At 49.0% G+C, this 19920-nt stretch overlaps 1 protein-coding gene across 2 annotated transcripts in view; it reads right to left on the bottom strand.

Moving 5' to 3' along the window:
• The window catches only part of ACSS1 (acyl-CoA synthetase short chain family member 1), a 65850-nt gene extending 47891 nt beyond the window's left edge, over positions 1 to 17959 (bottom strand). The window contains exons 1-2 of one of the 2 annotated variants that reach the window (XM_023549898.2): positions 17629 to 17959; positions 3469 to 3565 (exon numbers count right to left, since the gene is read on the bottom strand). In XM_023549898.2, coding sequence (XP_023405666.2) covers positions 3469 to 3565; positions 17629 to 17959 — 428 coding nt within the window. The remainder of the gene's footprint in view (positions 1 to 3468; positions 3566 to 17628) is intronic. The other variant, XM_064275700.1, reaches the window with a different exon arrangement.
• Positions 17960 to 19920: the final 1961 nt, after the last annotated feature.

Here is a 19920-nt window from a genome sequence, read left to right as displayed (position 1 = left end):
GCAGTGCCCCAGAAGTTAAGCTATGCAATTACCATATGACCAGCCTAGGTATACACCCGAGAGACTTGAGAGCAGGGTCTCAAAAGGTACTTGTCTACCAATGCTCATTGCAGCATTAATCACAATAGCCAAAAGGTAGAAACAACCATGGCCATCAACAGATGAATGGATAAACAAAATGTGGCATATTCATACAATGCAATATGATTCAGCCATAAAGAGAAATGAAGTTCTCATACATGCTGTGACATGGATGAACCTTGAAAACATTATGCTGAGTGAAATAAGCCAGACAAGGGACAAATATTGTGTGACGACACCACTTCTAGGAAATATCTAGAGTAGGCAAAGCCTCGAGACCAAAATACATTGTGGCCAACAGGATCTGGGGAGGAAGGGGGTGGGGAGTGGCTACGTAAAGGGCACTGAGTTTCTGTTTGGGGTGAAGAAAACGCTTTGGAAATGAATAGTGCTGATTATTGTACCACATGGTGAACATAACTTTCTCAGCAAATTATACACGTAAAAATGGTTGAAACAGAAAATTTTTGTCACATATATTTTACCACAACAAAAATGTTTTAAAAAGAAAGTAAAACCTAAAATGACCGGGAAAATAATTGACCCAAATCCCTTAAAAAATGGCTGCAATTACAGACCCCCTGTGCATACAATTGTTTTCCTTTTCGACATTCAAACAGCAAATAGAAATAATCACCTGTTACTAAGCCTGAGAGAGGAAGAGAAAAGTAACATAACCGTTCGCCTGTACCCATAACTGTCCCTCGTTTGGGGCTGCTTTGGTGAACTGGAGCTAAGCCTGTTCTCAGCTTCTACGTGCTGGCTCTAGTCCTGAAAATTCCTGCTTGGTTTACATTTAACCCAGGAGCAGATTAACCAGTAAGCAAGGCACACATGGGCTTAATTGTGTTTACTTACTAATCTGTAGTGCACAACTGCACGTGGGTTTCACCACATCTTTGACGTAGTGAAAAACAGGTGAAATTGTGCACCACAGGTTAGTAAGCACACACGTGTAAGCCCGAGCGAGCCTTGCTCTTGGGTAATCCGTCCTTGATTTAACCGCATTTCTCCACAGGCCCAATGGCGCTGTGCTCACTGCTGGTCTGATGCTGCTTCACAGTAACTCGGTGTTCAAACAGGGCACTCCCAACCCAGGGGGGCATCTGCAACACCCACCATCCCTGGGGCCCAGGGACAGGGAGGGAGATGTCGTGAAAGTGAATTCGTTCTCAGGAGAGCCCCTTAACTGAGCCAGCCGGCCTTATCTCCCTGCCATCCAGTTAGTCACACCCTCCACCTGCCCCCATTCAGTCTTCATTTCAAAGCAGAAGGGCTCCCCAGGGAGTTTGTGTACTGAAGCAGGGCTCCCCAAACCTCAGTGTGCATGGGGAAGGTGGGCAGCACCCCAGGCGGTCTGGGGTGGTGGGGTCGAGACCAGGAGAGGGAAGGCTCACCTGGCTCTAGCCAGAAAGTGGAGATGAGAAATGTACACAGTCCCTGAGCCTATCCCTGCAGGAGAAGAGGGACAACCCCCGAGAGCTGTGGAGGGGCGGTATGATAGAACAGTGCAAGCTAGGAGCTGGGGCAGATTAACGAGCAGCTCAGGATTCACCTGTGATAAAACCTGAGTTCAAAAACACACAGGAAGCTACGAGTGGCCAGCCACCACCCCAGTCGCCCAATGCCAGGAAGTAAGTAACGGCTGCTCTCAGCCCGACATCTGGACCTGCTTCTCTGCACAGTGCTCATACCACGTCCCCCACTCCCATTGCCAGCCACGTGCACCCTCTTCAGGGCCTGGGACACACTCAGCTTACCCCCCTCAGGGCCTTGGCATGGGCCTGGGATGTTCCTTCCGGGTCTTCTCATGGCTGCTCCACCTTATCGGTAGGACCTCAGCTTACATGTCACCTCCTCAGAGAGGCTCTCCTTGACTATTCAGTCCAAAGGAACCACCTAGCCACCCCCTACCATGCCTTCAGGGATCCTTTGTTGCTACAACATACCCCATGGGGGCAGTGGTGGAATGCTTGCCTTTCATGCAGGAGGTCTGAGTTCAATTCCTGGCCAACGCACTTTACGCATGCCACCACCCATCTATCAGTGGAGGCTTGTGTGTTGCTATGATGCTGAACAGTTTTCAGTGGAGCTTCCAGACTAAGACAGACTATGAAGAAAGGCATTAAAACAGTGTAGGAAGAAAGGCCTGGCTTTCTACTTCAGAAAATCTGTCAATAAAAACCCTATGGAGCACAGCGGTCTGATCTACAGCCCATCAAGGGGATGGCACAGGATTTGGTAGTATATGGGGTCACCATGAGTCGAGGACCACCTGGACAGCAGCTAACAAGAACAAATACCCCAGCCTGTCCTGAGTGATATAAAGTCACTCAATGAAAGCTTATTGATGATTGGACGAGAAAACCCCAAGCCACCCAGGGAGAGCGTAATCATACTTGATGGAGAGGGAGAAGAGGCGTGGTGAGAAGGACACAGGACTCAGAGACAAAGTGGGCGGCAGATATCGTGGTAAAGGTGAGACGAGGCTTAAGCAAGGGGCTTTTACTCAAGGGAAATGAGGGCCAGTGCCCTGCAGTGACAGAGAACCAAGGACTTCTGAGCAAGGCCCCACCCTACAGGGAGCAGTGCTTTGGGAAGGCAGTTACCGTTCCCCGACAGTGGGCTCGCTTAACACTGACTTGCTCCACGTCTCCCCCCGATAAGCACACACAATATCTAGAAGAGTGCTTGGTGCATAGAATGTGTGAAGCATTTGTTTAAGGAATCAAAGAAGAAACATGTCAGGCGCTTGCTGCTGTTGTTAGTTGCTGTCAGGTTGGCTCTGGCTCGTGGCGTCCTCTTGTACAACAGAATGAAACATTGTCCGGTCCTGTGCCACCTTCGTGATCAGTGGTGTGGCCGAGTCCATTGTTGTGGCTACTGTGTCAGTCCGTCTCACAGAGGGTCTCCCTTGTGTGCGCTGACCCACTCAGTTTTCTTTATCATCTCGCTCTCACAAAGGAACAAAGAATAAGAGACTGAGTGGGCTGGTTTTTATCACTTCAATTTGTATCTTATTCAGCTTGCATTTGTGTTTGCTTTTCTGGGATGAGAGGACATTTCCATATCTCAAGCACACTCCCTGATACTCAGACACCCCCCAATCCAGACATAAGCACATGGAACTGTGCCAAAAGCTTCCCTCTGCCCTGAGCGTTCATCACATTAACTTCAAAAGACTCAGCTCCTTCTATCAGAATCTGAAGACACTCTGTATTGCCAAGCCAAGGTAATAAAGAGAGCCAGTCCTCCTTCCAAGTCCTGTTCCTGTTCCTAGATCCAGCAGATGATGTGGATTCGTCCCCAAAGACAAAAAGGCACAGGACATCTGCCAGGTGCTGAGGTGCGAAGGTCACAGTGGACACCCTCAGGGACACACGATACCTGTAGGTAATCCTCACTTCGGTACCAGGCTCGTCTTGCTCCCAGATCAAAGCGATACTCTCCGGGGACTTCTGAACATGCTGGTCCAAGCAGTTGACTGCACAAAAACAAAAGGGTTTATGGAAATTACACGTGTTGCTTTTAGCATAAGATCAGCAGAGTATCTTGTTTGCTGTGACTTGCTTAACTCTCCACTGAGGTGGACCCTTCCCTCATCAGTGAGGTTTTCTACCTCCTTGCAAGAATGGCGCTTGCCAGACCTGTGAGAGTAAGGGTGACCACTATAAAAAGATGCTGTCAAAGGCGCATTGTGATTCAGCAAATACTCTGAAACAGTTCCCTCTGGCCCCATTAGCATCGTCCAGGAAACTTTAATAACTACAGAAGCCAGGCTACCCCAGAGACTCCAGCTCAATTAGCCCAGGGTCGGACCTGGGCCTCGATGTTTTAAAAGCCTCCTGGATGATCCCAGCGTGCAGCCAGCGTTGAGCACCGCAGCCGGGCTGCTGGAAAGAAGACTTCACGCAAACAGGATGCTCCTGTTTTTAGTGCTCAGAACATTCCATGAACTCTCACTTGCCGGGAATTAATCTTGCCCCACAGATTGGAGGTGTAATCCAGGACAAGGATTCAAGTCCTTTCTCAGGTATACAACCAGTAGCCCTGCAAGTCAGCTTCTGCCCCCAAGAAGCGATGCAGCAGGGAAGATGCTGCCAAAAGAACGAACTTATTTGTCTTAGAAGAAGTGCGGCCAGAATGCTCCTTAGAACCAAGGATGGCGAGACTGCGTCTTACATACTTTGGACATGTTGTCAGGAGGGATCAGTCCCTGGAGAAGGACATCACACTTGGCAGAGTACAGGGTCAGCGGAAAAGAGGAAGACCCTCAACGAGGTGGATTGACACAGTGGCTGCAACAACAACCTCAAGCATAACAAGGATTGTAAGGATGGTGCAAGACCGGGCAGTGTTTCGTTCTGTTGTGCATAGGGTCGCTTGAATCAGAACCAAATCGACGGCACCTAACAACAGCAAAAACATCTATGGTCAACTGATTTTTGACAAGGGTGCTAAGTTGATTCAATGGGGGAAAAAGGGTCTCTTCAATAAATGGTGCTGAGAAAATTGAATTTCTACACGTAAAAAAATGAAACAGGGTCCATGCCTCACACCATACACAAATCAAATTAAAAATGGATTAAGGACCTAAATGTGCAAAATAAAACCATAGAATTTTTAGAAGAAAATGTAGGGATAACACTGTGGTACCTAGCTTTTAACAATGGATTATATGATATAATAACAAAAGTACAAAAAACAAAAGACAAAATAAATGGGACCTCATAAAAATTAAAAACTTTTGTTCATCAAGACTTCATCAAAAAAGTGAAAAGTCATGCTACCAACTGGGGGAACATCTTCAGAAACCATACATTTGACAAGAATCTAATAACCAAATTATATACAACTTAAGCTTTGTAACTTCAACAACTTAACAACAAAATACAAATAACTCAATCAAAAAATGGGCAAAGGACTTGAATAGACATTTCACCAAAGAGGACATTCAAATGGCCACCAAACACATGAAAAGATGCGCAGTGTCTTTAGCCATCAGAGATGCAAATCAAAACCACAGTGAGATACCATTTCAGTCCCACTAGGATGGTGGTGCCGTGGTTAAGAGCTGTGTCCGCTAACCAAAAGTTTGGCAGTTTGAATCCCCCAGATGCTCCTCGGAAACCCTCTGGGGCAGTTCCACTGTGTCCCATGGTGTCGCTATGAACTGGAATTGACTCAACAGTAATGGGTTTTGTTCTGTTTTGTTTTTTTTAAGACTGCTAAGATTAAGAAAAAAGCAGAAAATAAAAAATGTTAGCGAGGATATAGGGAAATTCAAACCTTTATCCATTGCTGGCGGAAATGCAAAATGGTACATCCATTGTGGAAAACAGTGTGGCAGTTCCTCAAAAAACTAAAAATAGAACTACCATATCACCCAGAAATTCCACTTCTACGTATATACCCAAAAGACTTGAAAGGAGAGATTCAAAGAGGCTTGTACACCAATGTTCATTGTAGCACTATTAATAATAGCCAATAAGTGGAAACAGCCTAAATGTCACCAACAGATGAATGGGTAAACAAAGTGTGGCATATACATACAATCAGCCAGTAGGAGAAATGAAGTCTTAATACATGCTACAGTATGGATGGAGCTTGAAGACATTATGCTGAGCAAAATAAATCAATCACAAAGGACAAATATTGTATGACCTCACATAAAAAGAAAAGAAAAGGCAAATGAATAGAGACCAAAGTTTATTAGTGGTTACCAGATGTGGAAAAGAGGGAGGAGGGAGGGTGTCTTAGGCTAGGTTCTCTAGAGAAGCAAAACCAGTAAAGTGTCTAAATATCTATATAAAAACCTTTATATCAAGGAGATGGGTCACGTACTTGTAAAGGCTACCATTACTGAACATTTTGATCAAAGAGGCCGTAGAAGAATCCTGATCAAAAGGGGGGAAATGTAGAACAGAATTTTAAATTCTAATGCCCTCTAGACTTTCTGGAGCCATGGAGGGTAGATGAATCCCTGAAACCATTGCCCTGAGACAATCTTTAAACCTTAAACCAAAAATATACCCTTAAGTCATCTTAAAACAGAATGATAGAATAGTTTAGCTTAACTTGTAAAAAAAGTCTGCCTCAAGGGTAATGGTCTTTTAAGAACTATCTATATGGGATCAAGTTGAAAACAGCAACTACGAAGATTAGATAGAACTTTGGGAGCAGTGAGTTTATGTTAATGAGGAAGGAACAACTCAGAAAAAGAGGGTGAGAAGGATTGCACAGCTCAAAGAATGTAATCAATGTCACTAAATTGTACATGTAGAAATTGTTGAATTGGTGTATGTTTTGCTGTGTATATTCTCAACAACAACAAAATAAATAAAATTTAGGGGAAAAAGATGAACTGAGGAAACAAACAAAAAAAAAAAGATTTATGGGATGAAGCTAGTGAGGGGGGGAGTGAGGGAAGGCATGGTCTTGGCCCCAGAGCTCACCTTTAGCTTTAGGCTTCCTTGTCTCTGCACTGTGCCACCAGGAGTCCAAATCAGACCACCAAGAAACCAGCCACCCCCACCCCAGGACGTCCCCTCTAAGATGTCCATGCTGACATCATCCTGGTGGCTGCAGCCATCCTGCGCCGCCCACTAAACCCTCCTGCCTCCTCTCCTGGCAGTTACATGCAGGCTTTGCCAGGTGAGCAGGATCAAGGCAGAAAGGAGGCAAATTTGACATCCCCATACCCGCAACTCCAATGTGGTAGCCGTGAGCCACGTGTAGCCATCAGACATTCGAAGCACAGCTAGTCCTAGCTGAGATGTGCTATGAGTGAAGGAAAACACACACAGGGCTTCAAAGACTTGGGGCCAAAAAAACAAACAAAAATGTATACATACAACATCTCATTAATACATTTTCATACTGGCTATATGTTGAGATGATATTTTGGATAGAACAAAAAAAAAAAAAGAAAAAAACCACACCCATTGCTGTCGAGCTGACTCAGTAGAACTGCTCCGTAAGATCTTCTTGGCTGTAACCTTTACAGAAGCAGATGGCCAGGCCTTTCTTCCATGGCACCTCTGGGTGGGTTCAAACTGCCAACCTTTAGGTTAGTAGTCAAGTGCAAGCCATTCGCGCCACCCAGGGACATTTTGGGTACAGTAGGCTAAAATAAAATATATTACTAAAAAAAAAGACTGCGGGACCCTGAGCCTAAAGGACTCAGGCCTGGAGGCAGGCATGAGGCAGGGTGGAGCCAGCCAAATGAGCTGGGGGAGGTTCTGCTGCCATCTCCACAGGGACACAGGGCAGACCCTGCTGCAGGGAGCCACTTACTGTCAGCTGCTGCTCCCGCTGGTGACTAAGCATGGGTACTAAGGGTGGCGGTCAGGCAGGCAGCCATGGACTTTTCTGACGCCCCCTGTAGCCGGGCTGAGCCTTCCGCAGATGTTGGTGGTCCAGGATTTCCCACCCCCACCCACCACCTGCCCAGTTCCCACACACGGGGTCACCCTACCACAGTCCTGTCCCCACTTACGGAGGATGGACAATGCAGTCAAGGAAGGGGAGGTGACCAGGAGGGTCCTGGCACCTGTGGGCCCAGGCTGCACTGTCCTCAGTGCTGCACGTAAGGGCTGCTCCCTGCACAATCTGGCTTGTCTCTCCAAACCCCTGGTCCAGTGACTGGCTATCCTTTCCATCTCCTGTCTGTCCTTTACTCTGCTTGCCTGCACCAGGCTGACCACTCTTCAAGTCCACCCCAAGGTGAGAAGTGCCTGGTACCCACAGCTCTCACCCTGGTTTGACCTTAGCCAGTGCTCCCACAGGCTCTTTGGGTACTAGCAGCAGGGCAGAGTGCAGTGTGCTTCCCTGTTTCAGAGACGGAAGACGAGCTGTACACACAGAGCAGTAACCCACCTGACTGCTAAGTGTAAGAGCTACACTGGCGAAGCCCGGGTGCTTTGGGTCAGGCCCTACCTCTAATTTACAATTATGATAGGATGAAGTTTTAATCTAGAGTCTAAGGTAATATTCCCATTACCTATCCAGAAAAAAAAAAAAAAAAACCCAGTGCCGTCAAGTCGATTCCGACCCATAGTGACCCTATAGGACAGAGTAGAATCGCTCCATAGAGTTTGCAAGGGGTGCCTGGTGGATTCCAACTGCTGACCCTTTGGTTAGCAGCTGTAGCACTTAACCACTACAATAAAAAAAAAAAAAAATAGGCACCTATAAATAGAGATCAAAACAAAACCCATTGCTGTCGAGTCCATTCTGACTCATAGCAACCCTACAGCACAGAGTAGAACTGCCGCACGGGGTTTCCAAGGAGCACCAGGTGGATTCCAACTGCTGACTTTTTGGTTAGTACCCGTAGCTCTTAACCACTACGACACCAGAAAATAAAAAACCAAACCAAACCCATTGCTGTCGATTCCAACTCATAGCAACCCTGCAGGAAAGGGTAGAACTGCCCCATAGGGTTTCCAAGGGGCGCCTGGTGGATTCGAACTGCTGATCTTTTGGTTAGCAGCCATAGGTCTTAATCACTACACCACCAGGGTTTCCATGGCACCAGGGTTTCCATAAATAGAGACAGGCAGTAGAACTTTACAATGATCTGCTCCTCCTCCACCCCATTTTTAATTTTGTATACAAAACACAAAGAAATAAAAGGCCATTAAATGGCTTAGAATAAGCTAAAGTTATCTTTAGTTATTTTAGCCTATTTTCAAGTTTGAAGATACATTGGAATTCGAAAGCTACTAATATGAGGTTGCTTCTGAGAGGGAGGCTGCTGGGTGAGGGGCTCAAGGGAAACTTCTGGGGTGATGGAAACCACCTGTGTTGTTAGGAGAGGGGGTGACACGGCTGTATGCATTTGTCAAGGCTGACCTAACTGCGCTGGAGACTTGTGCATTTCACTGCACTTCAATTATACCTCAAAAAAAGAAAGAAAGAAAAAGAATAACTAAGTAAAGATAGACGCAAGGAAAAACTTTTACTAATACTACTTACTGGTGCAGGAAGATTTTTGAACTGTTTTAAAAGCGGAAGAGAAAAGTGTCCAAAAAAATAGAAGAGGGGAAAAGCAAACTGAGGACAAGGGCTCAGCAGCAGAGCCCAGGCTTACACAACAAACCAGACATCTGTGTTTGTGTGTGTGTGTGTGTGCTTGTGTGCATACATGTGTGAATATGCGCTTGTGTACATGTGAGTACGTGTGTGTGATGTTCGTGAGTGCTCATGGTGAGGCCACCCTGTGCTATAAACCCCACACAAGGCACTAATTCCCACCAAGGGTCTCTAGTGTTATTTCCAGCATAATACACCACGACGCAAGAGCATCCAAGGCTAACATCAAGCAGGCTACAGGGTCTTATTTTGTTTCATCACAAAAAGGTTTAAAAACCCTCTCCCACTGCTGGTGGGACTATAAAATGGCACAGTCACTGTGGAAAACATTTGGCAGTTATTGAAACAGTTGAAATAGAGCTACCATATGATCCAGCAATCCCAATCCTAGGCATATACCCAGAAGAAGTGAAGGCAAGAACACAAACAGAAACCTCTACAACAATGTTCATTTCTGCATTTTTCACAATCATCAAAAGGCGGAAATGACCAAGACGTCCAACAACAGATGAATAGATAAACAAGATGGTACACACATACAATGGACTATGACTCAGCCATGAAGAGAAATATAAATGAATGAACCTTGAAAACATCATGCTAAGTGAAATAAGTCAGACACAAAAGGACAAATATTGTATGACTCCACTCATATGAAGTATCTACAACAGGTAAATGTACTGGTGTAGCGACCAAAGATTTTAATGGTAACCAGGGGCAGGAGAGGGAGAGAAGGGTAATGGAGACTTATTGCTGAAAACTGAAGTTTTTTTAATTTAAAAAACACTGGCATTTTCCATCTACCCCCACGCCCACCCCACCCCAGAACCCTCTCCCCTTTTACCAAATGTTTGTTTCTTTGGTTTTCTGGATGGCGTGGTCTTTAAGAAGCACAAGGTACAAGGAGCATTTAAAGCCCCAGATTGAACCAACGTACCGGGCACCAATTCTGATCAAGGCATTAGGCTGAGTGCCAAGGGAAGTACAAGGGCAAATATTCAAGACATGGTGAGAGAAGAACATGCAGCAGTAACTAAAAAGATAGAGTAGGCTGGGGCAAGCACCACTACATTTGCCCAAACTGGACATGGGAGCTGAATTTACCTAAAGAAGGCAAACCCCGTGGAAGTTAACACAATCCCAGACCAGGGAAGTAGGAATGGCAAAAGCCTTCACGTAGGCAGCAATCCCTGTGGGCCAGGCCCTGCACTGACCCAGGAAGAGGGACTATCATTGTCTCTGTGCTATGGATGGGGAAACTAAGGCACAGAGAGGCTAGGTAGCAAGTTCAAGGTCACACAGCCAGTCAGGGGAAGAGCTGAGGTTCAAACACAGGCTGACTAGCTGGATGCTCCTATGCTTCACTGTGAATCCACAACAGCCCAAATACCAGCAGCCAAATACTTGCTCCACAGACTAGTGGGAGAGAGGATAAGCCACTGGGGCTGGGATGGCAGAGAAAAGGGGGAGAGGTGAGATTAGAAAAGTAGAGAATGGAGAGGCCAATTCAGGCAAGTGGAGAGAAAAAAAGTGAGCTATGGGGGAAGTGGAGAAAAAACAAGGTTGTTGGGAGAAAATTAGGAAACCAGCTTGGCAAATCATAGCACAGGGGTCACCAACAGTAGTACACAGGCTACAGACGTGTTTTGTTTCTCTGACTGATGTGTGTGTGTCCAGTGTCTGTGTGTATGTGTCTCAGGTTGGTCCAATGTTGAAAATTCGAGAGTTGTCATACTAAAACCATGGGCTTCTGGCTTCTCTTGAGCAGTCAGCAGGCCAGACCCATCCTCGAGGGAGCTGAGGTGAAGGCCACCTCTCAGGAGGGCTCCTCCTCTCACCCAGCTGCCTCATTGCCTACCTTGCAGAGACTGGGTTATAGCGCCAGATCCAATGGAACAGAAGGTGGTTAAGACCCAGGTCACACAAAGCCTGACAACTCAGCTAAGGACCAACACTGCAGGAAGACAAGGGAGAGGTCAGACCTGGTCAGTGTGATGCATGAGCGGACCTCTCCTGGAAGAGGGAGGTCAGACCTGGCGATGATGCATAGAGGGGGTCTTGCAGGAAGATGGGGAGAGGCCAGATCCAGTCAGCATGAGGGAGTCTCACAGGAAAGGGACAGTTGCTGACAGTGCACACTGGCCTGTTTAGCACCTGGCTGCTCCAGGCATCACCTCGGAGCAGTAGCAAATACAAATTCTCAGCACCACCCAGGCCTGCTGAATGAGAACCCACACAGGGAGAAGACCAGGAGGTGTGTGCATCCATATCTGAGAAGTGCTGCCTTAACACACTTACTCTCACCCCAAGTCTTGCCCTCAGTTGCCCTGGAAAGTGGTCTGCTCAGGTGTAGGTAGGAAAGAGCTTCCAGCTGTGCAAGACCTGTGAGGCCCAGGCCCTCACACCGAACCTGGGCAATGGGTTCTCCCCACCTGAGCCTGACAGCTGCAACTTCAGCTGAGAGACCCTTGCAGGGCATCCTGGGCCCTTTTCACACCAAGCAGGAGGCAAAACTGAGGAAGGCTGACAGGAGCCAGAGTCAGCCGTGTGCCCCGAGGGCAGCTGTATGCTCAACTCTCCCAGCTGGGCTGACGCTGGATCCAGGCAGGTCAGAGCTGAGCCCGAAGAGCAGTGTCCCTGGTGCCTGCAAGACACCTTCCCTGCACACAGCACATGCTAGCTGTGGTCCTGTGTGATCTACCCTCCCTGTGTGCCATGCTCCAGCCACCCTGCATCACCAAGTCCTGCCTGGCTCCTGCCTGCCTGCCCCAGGGCCTTTGCACTGGCTTCCCTCTTCTCATGCTGCTCCCCATCTGTCCCCACCATCCTGGGGGCCTCAGCCTCCACGCCATGTCCTCAGAGAGGCCACCTCCCTTCCACCCTCTCTCACTGCACACCTCACTTTCCTTGGACTCCACATCTTCCCTCTGAGGCATCATGAGCTCTGTTTGCTGCTTCCTGCACCATCTGCAAGCCCCCTGAGGGCAGGCCTGGATGTCTGCTGGTCTCTGCAGGCCTGCTGCCGAGCCAAGCACAGACCAGCAGCGGAAGCACCCTCTCTGGGGCGATGCTGGGGTCTAAACAGGCCCAGGGAGGGGGCCTCTTCCTGTCTCCATGACTCATCCATCTAACATGTCTCTTTTTGGCCTAAATCCGCACTTTTCAACCTCTAGTGGCATCAGAGCCCCCTAGAGGGCTGTGGATGGCTGCCCCACCCCAGTCTCGGATCCATCACTTGTGGGAGAGCCTAAGAATTTGCATTTCTACATGATGCTGATGCGGCTGGCCAGGGACCTGGCTCTGACACAGACAGACATGTACAGACATCCACACACACGTCTACTATGAATGGGACACTCATCACCTATGTAAGACATCACTGCATGGCATTAAAACCTGTGGTCTACAGCCAGCTCCTGTCCAACCACTAAGTGACTATAGACCATAGGCTTGTCTATGGTTTCAGATTCTCAGTTTCAGAATCTGTGGGGCAGGGCGAGGATGCCTGTGAGAACTGGGCTGTCGTTGAGTGTTTATTGACATGGGGTCAGATGGCTTTGCAGCATTCCCAAGGGAAACAAACAAAAAAAAAACCACAAATGGAATAATCCCCCTATTTGCTCATAGTTGTCCTGAATGAGACTCAGAGACACAAACACCTAGAGAAAAGCACATTACGGGTTTTTTTTTTTTTTAAGTTATCTAGTGCTGCTATAGCAGTTCTAGGGGAAAAGTTTTCTCTTTCTGTTGACTCTGGAGGTAGGACCTTGTCTCTTCCGAGCTCCTGCTCCTGGGCAATCTTCATGTGGCATGGCATCGCTCTTCCTACTTCTCTGCTTGCTAGCTTGTGTTAATTTCTTGCTTCTCTCAAAAGAGATTGACTCATGATACAGGATATACTAATCTCACCTCATTAACATAACAAAGTCAACCTATTCCCAAATGGGTTTATAACTACAGGCATAGAGCTTAGGATTTACAACACATATTTTGGGGGGACTCAATTCAATCTATAAGAGCGGGGTCTCAGAGGCCTGCAATGTCACACACGTGCTGGTACTTAATACACTTTCATGGCTCCCACTGTGGCTTCAACTGCAGGAAAGATAGAAAAAAAAGAAGAAAAGAAGAAAGAACAGAAGGAGGCAAGGAAGGAGGAAGGGTACAAAATTCTTACATATAAAAAAAATTTTTTTATACATGTTAAAAATACATATATATTTAAAAAGAAAAAACTTCTACCCAAAAAACTGGGCAGTGGGGCAAAAAATGTCATTTCCAAGCATTTCCAAAAAGAGCTGGGCAAAGGACTGGGTGCATTTAAAGGCTCAGCTCAATCCCCACCTCCTAGTTCAAGCCTTTTCCAAATCTCCCAGCACGCAGCCATCTCTCCCTTTCATCACTCCAGCCACCCGTAGTCCTGGCTCACACCATTTAACATTTACTGCCCAGTGCTTCTGGAACACAGGCTGGTTCTCCTAACCTTCTGAGAGCAAGGACATGTCCCTAACATTCCTTTCTCAAGGGGGTGGGAGTGACATCCTAATTCTCCACTGAGCAGCTATAAAAGCCTGGAGCAAGTTACCCATGTGGCTTTGTTTGTTTACTTACTGTCTATCTCCTCACTAGAAAGAGAGCTTTCTGGCACTGGAGCATTTTCCAGATTGTTCATCACTCTGCATGAGCTAGAGCCTTTATTTACAAACCTGTACAATGGGACCACCACCCACACGTTGGTATTCCGAACATCAGACGAGACTAGGCATGTGGAAGCAGTGCCATGGGGTTCCACCACAGGGCTCCAGGAATGTTCACCCAGGTTCAGGTGCCCCCAGCCCAGGGTCTGAGGTAGCACTGAAGGCATTTAAGCAAATGTCTGTAGGTGATTCGTGGCTTTGGGGAGTCATTTTAAAAAAGAACAATTTAAAAATGTCATCATTTTCATTATAAAAGTGACACTTATTTATGTAGAAATTCTCAAGAGCTCTTGTCAGTTGTTTAAATACATTCCTTCTCCTCCACCCCCAACTTTAAATAAACCCAACATAAAGAAATTTGATTTTAATCAAGAAAAACTAGGGAGTTGATATTCGCTAAAGGATTCACAATGGATTTTCTTTAAATAGCAAATTTCCATGGCACATTTTAAGATATTACATCAGTCACAAAAATTGTATTTGCCACCTTTCCAGAAGCATTTGCTATTTTAAGTAAGCCATGCTTGTGACACCTGGGGAGAAGCCAGAAAGGACAAGCCTCCTGGAGCACCCTCGTCCCAGGCTGTGAGGTACACGCTTATTTAGACTTCCTTGAAAGACTCCAGACAAGTTACTGTCATCACTGAGTGAAAAAGAAAAGAGGGGAGTGTGCTGTCTTGCCACCTCAGTGTATCTGCCTCCTGAATACTGTGAGAAGTGTCAGAGAGAGAACATGGCAGTAAAGTTCCCATTCTTGCAATTCATGTCCCAAAAGCATCCAAGCAATCTCTCTGTGTTAAATGCTTGGTTAAAAATAGTTTCTCCAGTCCCTTGCTTGAAAGTAAAAATACACTCATTTTTTTAAAAATCAGAAAGACTCAGAATTTGAAGTTCAGGAAATGGAGCTTAGCTGTGTTTCTAAAACAGCACACATGGTTACTCTCAGGCTGTGCGTTTGCAACCTGGTGACATTTTTAGTTGATATACCACAGAGCTGAAACAGCTGTTGAGCCCAACAAAGGACAGAGCCAAATTTCAAAGGCTGGAAAGAATCCGTTTTAGAGCTGGACTTTCCAAAGAATCTTCTGCAAGCAACTTTATGTAAACGCAGTTGAGGCAAGTCACTGAAGGTGGGTGGGGACTCTGCCCTCACACTCAGTGGTCCTCAGAAGTGCTGTACCTGGCCTCCGACACCACAGCCCCACCTGGCTACCTGGCCACGCCAGGGCACGGGATGGGCAGACACTGTGGTGCTTCAAGGGCCATTTAGGCAGCCGGCTTGCTACCTCCCCCAGGCTGTTCAGACACAGACCTGTGGGTCTCAGCCCTGCTGGAGGCCACATGTAGAGGTCACAGCATCCCCCAGGCCTCATTAATAAATAGCAACCACCAGTTATTGGGTGCTAGTAATGTGCTATGGGCAGTGCTGCGTGCTTTGTGAGCTTTTTCTCCTGTAATCCGAACAATAGCCCTTGAGGCGGGTGTGTTGACACTCTCGTTGATAAGGAAGCTGACTCCAACAGACCAGGTAACCTGTATGTATCAGATTAAGTCAAGCAGGGAGGGTCAGAAGAAGCCTAACAGCTTCTGCCTGGGTCTCTGGGACCTCTCCTCTCCAGCCATGCTCAGGCCCACAGAGAAGCCCCGTGCAGGTGTTTGGATCACAGCTCCAGCTGAACTCAGCCTTCAAGTCCTCCCAGCCCAGTCCCAGCCCAGGCACTAGATGTGCACCTGATTACTCTGGGCACAGATATTCCTGTATTCCTGAAGGCATAATGGGAGTTTCTAGAGTAATGTTTCTTTGGAACAAGCCATGCTGACTTTATCAGCCACGACAGACGTATCAGGCCACACCCCTTTCACAACCTTCTAGCGCAAGCGTGGCACTTCTTCTTATTGCCACCTCTATTTGTAGACACTGGCTGAAAGCAGAGACACTCCTGGCCAGATGAGTGGATGGGCACTATATCTGAGGTGAGAATGCTGCTGAAAAGCTGGTTTCCTATGAGTCAGTTTTCTGAAACTCCATTTCTGGCTCAGGTAGCTGTAAAGGCAGCGTCTTTGCAGGGAATAAGTGAAGAAAGAGGGAGGCAGAAGAACTGCTTACTAAACACACTCAGCCCTGACAGAAGGGGCTCCGGGACCTTGCTGTCAGCCTTGTAGGACCTCCCACAGTCTTATCTGAGAGTGCGAGGCTGCAGCTGTGCACCATGAGCCAACCAGGGGTTTCCACGTGGCCCTGGGTCTCCAAGTCGGGGCACTTCCCCCAGGAACTGCACAGTTTCTGCCCTGTTTCTTCTATAAGTTGCTCTTCTCTTCAAGGGCACATTCCACCAACTCTGCAAACCTCAGGGCTTCCTCACCTAGTTCAAGGTCACTTGCTGCTGACTCAATTTTAAAGAAAAAAACTCATTCTGATCAAGTCGGCAAAGTAATACACAATACAAAATAAATCTAGTCAAAGTTTCCCTAAGTTTCTTTGTTTGAAAAGTAACTGCAAGACACTGCATGTAATTTTATGGCTATTTCTGAGTACAATAAATTTAAGATGCTACATTTTATTGAATGCCAATAGGTACTAGGTCCTGGGCCGGACCTGTCAGACACCTTACAGCCCTCCATCCTCACAGTCAGCCTAGGGGTTAGGCATTATCACCCCCATTTTACACATGAGGAAACTGAGGCAAGGAATAGAATAACTCCCCTCCAAGCTCTGATCTTTGCCAGGACATTAGCCTGGCAAATGAGCACGCCTGCCTAACTCTTATCCCAGTCCTTCAGGAGAGCTCAGCTCCTCCCAACCCCGCCTAGCCCAAGGCCCCTCCTGCCCAGCCCCCAGCCCCACTGGCCACTGAATCCTGTTCAGGGCCTTATCCCCTTGCTGCCTAGGTAGCACCTTAGAGCGGGATGGGGCATGGTGTATGTCTCCTCAACCCCAAATCTTAACAAAAGTCGTGGGTTCCATCTCAGCGAAGGCCAGAGAATGTGACTGGCCAATGGAGCTGCTTTCTGGGACCTCAGGCGACCCGACCTAAAGCAGGCATTGGGGCTCTGAGGACTCAGCAAAGGCTGAAGACTGTAATGGCCCGACGTGCCTTTCTTCCCACACACAGGCCCGGAGCAAGGACAGAACTGATTCCCGCAGCTGGGCCGGAATTTTCTCAGCTCAGGGTCCCGCCACAGCGAAGTTTGTTTACTTGGGCAGGGCTTGTCCCCAAATAGCGACTGCGCACTGCGCTCCAGCTCCGGGTATCAACCAGCAGACCGCCTTTCGTTTTCGCCTCCACCGGGAGACGAGAGCCAGGGAGCCCCAACTCCCGACCGCCCGCACCCACCACGCCAGCTTAACCCAGGTGTCGCCAGCTGCCCCTTGCAGGCTGGCGCTCCACGGCGCTGTCGTGGGGCTGTCATTAAACTTCGTAGTCAGCCGACCGAGGAGCCGCCTGGAGCAGCAAAGCCAGCAGCTGGACTCCCAAGCTAACTTCGGCCCTAGCGGGGATCATGGATTTCGGCACAGCGTACAGCCGCCGGTGCTGGAGTCTCTGGGACCGGGTGGGATCCCGATAGAGGGATCACACAGCACCGTGGATTAGGGCGGGTGTGGCAGGATAATTGGAAGGGGCCTTCGGTGGTGCTGCCAAGACACCAGCTGCGATCCACCTGGCCCAGCGACTGCTGCTGCTGGTGGGGAGCTCTTTGGGCTCATTGGGACGCATGAATTGGGGGCGCCCTAAGCTACCCCCAGCCCACTCACCGGACACGTTTAACTGGCCTCCCAGGAACCAGCCGATCTTGCCACTGCTGAAGTCGCAGTCCCACACTGTGTGGTAGGGGGTGTCCCACACCAGGGTATCCCGCGCTAGCGGCCCCCAGAAGGCGGCCGGCTCCCGGGCCGCCCGCGCGCTCAGTGCCGAGTACGAGCCGGGCTGCGCGGCGGCGGCGGCGGCGGCGGCGCTGCTGGGGCCCCGGGAGGCCGGTCCTCTAGGCGCGCTCGCCAGGCGCAGCGGCCGGACCTGCTGCTCTGAGCGCCCGCGCAGGCTGCGGAGGAGCCGCCCGACGCCGCGGCCCAGGCTGCGCCCCGCCATCCGGTCGCCGTGCGCCCGGAGCCGGTCCCGCCCGCCGCACCCGTCGAAGCCAGCAGAGGCGCCACGAGCCGGGTGAGCCCCTTAGTGTCTTCGCGGGCCCGCCCCCTCTCCGCCCTCCTGGCACCACCCACTCACCGGGGCTCCTGGGGGTCTGAAGGTACCTCCCGCAGCTCGCCCCGGAGAAGATGAGCGCGAAGGGAGTGTGCCTGTGGAGCTGCTGCAGGGGCGCGAGGGCGGAACCGGGTCTTGGCCTGGCAAGACCGCGGTGCGCCCACCTGGTCTGCAATCCGGAACTGACAGTTGAGCCCAGATGTTTTGCTTTCTGTTTGTGCGCCCTTCTTGAAACTCGGGGCGGGGTGGGGGCTGGGAGGAGGAGGAGGGCTTCGCCAAGCCGGCAACAAGAGAGGTACCGGTGGAGGGGCGCAGGTTCCAGACTGGAGCGAACCGCACAGCTGCGTCCGATAACCAAAGGGCAGTAAGTTCAGCCTCTCAGAGGCTGGAGTCAAAGCATTAATCTATTTGTGCTCCCCCTTTTTTTTTTAAGAGTGAACCCCTCACCCCTCTGGGCCTGTCTGTACCCCCACCACACACACACAGACATGCCCCATGGGATAAATGGACTAACCACGATACCCTCAGGCCAGGAGGCGGTGGGGTCCCAGGTTCAAGGTCTGGGTCCTGTGTTCATGTCACCCAGCTCCCAGCCCCAGCCCGGCGGAGAAGTGAGGGGTGGGGGTGGGTAGGGTTACCTCCCCCACAGGGGAAGATGTGGCAGAGAAACACCACTCCTGGGAACCTTAGGTGATTTGAGGTGATGGGAATTTTCTCCAATTACTTCAGCATCCTGGTCTGGGTCCAAGCCCTGACTCCACTATTTACTAGCTCTGTGACTTGGTCCTCTCAGTACCTGTTTCCTTTTCTGGAAAACGGATATATACCTCTCTTACAGGGGCGCAGTAAAGGATAAATGAGGTGATGTCTGTAAAACATCTAGCCTGGAACTGGCACACAGGAAGCTGGATATATGGCTATGTGCTCATCGTTCAAGCCAGGATAGATTCTGAAATATTTCAATACCCAGAAGGAACAGCTAATAAAGAAGGCAAACACAGGGAAAGGGGGATTGAGGAAACTGGTCTGTTGAGTTCTTTGGGTTTGGGGAAAATTCCCTCCTGTCAGCTGTGAAGTCTGCTGGGGAGATGCCATTCAGAGAAGCCCAGGTGTACTGAATGACCTCCAGGGCTGCGGACACAGCGGTCACAGCTGCCACAGACACAGCGGTCACAGCTGACACGTGGTACGCAGCTGGCATGTGTCTGACACTGTGCCAAGCATTTCTCCACCTAGTTTAAAAGTTATCTAGGCCAACCCCCTTGTGGAACGATGGAGAAGCTGAGACCCAGACAAATAAAGGACTTCTTGAAGAGCACAGGGTTGGCAGGTGGAAGGGCAGGACTAGCACTCATCACCCCAACTCCTGCTTCAACATCTGCTATACCACTTAGCCTAGTTTCCCGTTTTTAATTAAAAAAAAAAAATTGCCATCGAGTCGATTCCAACTCATACCAACCCTACGTTTTTAATTTAAAAAACCCTGCCGCCAAGTCGATCCCGACTCATAGCGACCCTATAGGACAGAGTAGAACTGCCCAATAGAGTTTCCAAGGAGCACCTGGCAATTTCGAACTGCCAACTTCTTGGTTAGCAGCTGTAGCACTTAACCGCTGGGCCATCAGGGTTTCCACATTTTTAGTCGAGTATATGAAATTGTAAATACTGTGGTAGATGGTCTCCATCACAGTGCATCTTATCCTCCAGACTGGAGGGCCTGTCCTTGAATCTGGGCTGGCCATATCATTCTGACCAACAGAAAGTGACAGAGTGGAGCTGTGCAGACCCACGTCTAGACCTGATGAGACCGGGACGCTCCAGCTGCCATGCAGTAAGAAAACTCATCTGGC

The sequence above is a fragment of the Loxodonta africana genome, chromosome 24 (genome assembly GCF_030014295.1).
Source record: "Loxodonta africana isolate mLoxAfr1 chromosome 24, mLoxAfr1.hap2, whole genome shotgun sequence".
NCBI lineage: Eukaryota > Metazoa > Chordata > Mammalia > Proboscidea > Elephantidae > Loxodonta > Loxodonta africana.
The sequence above is the reverse complement of the archived record's forward strand: the minus strand, read 5'-3'. Positions and strand labels throughout refer to the sequence as shown.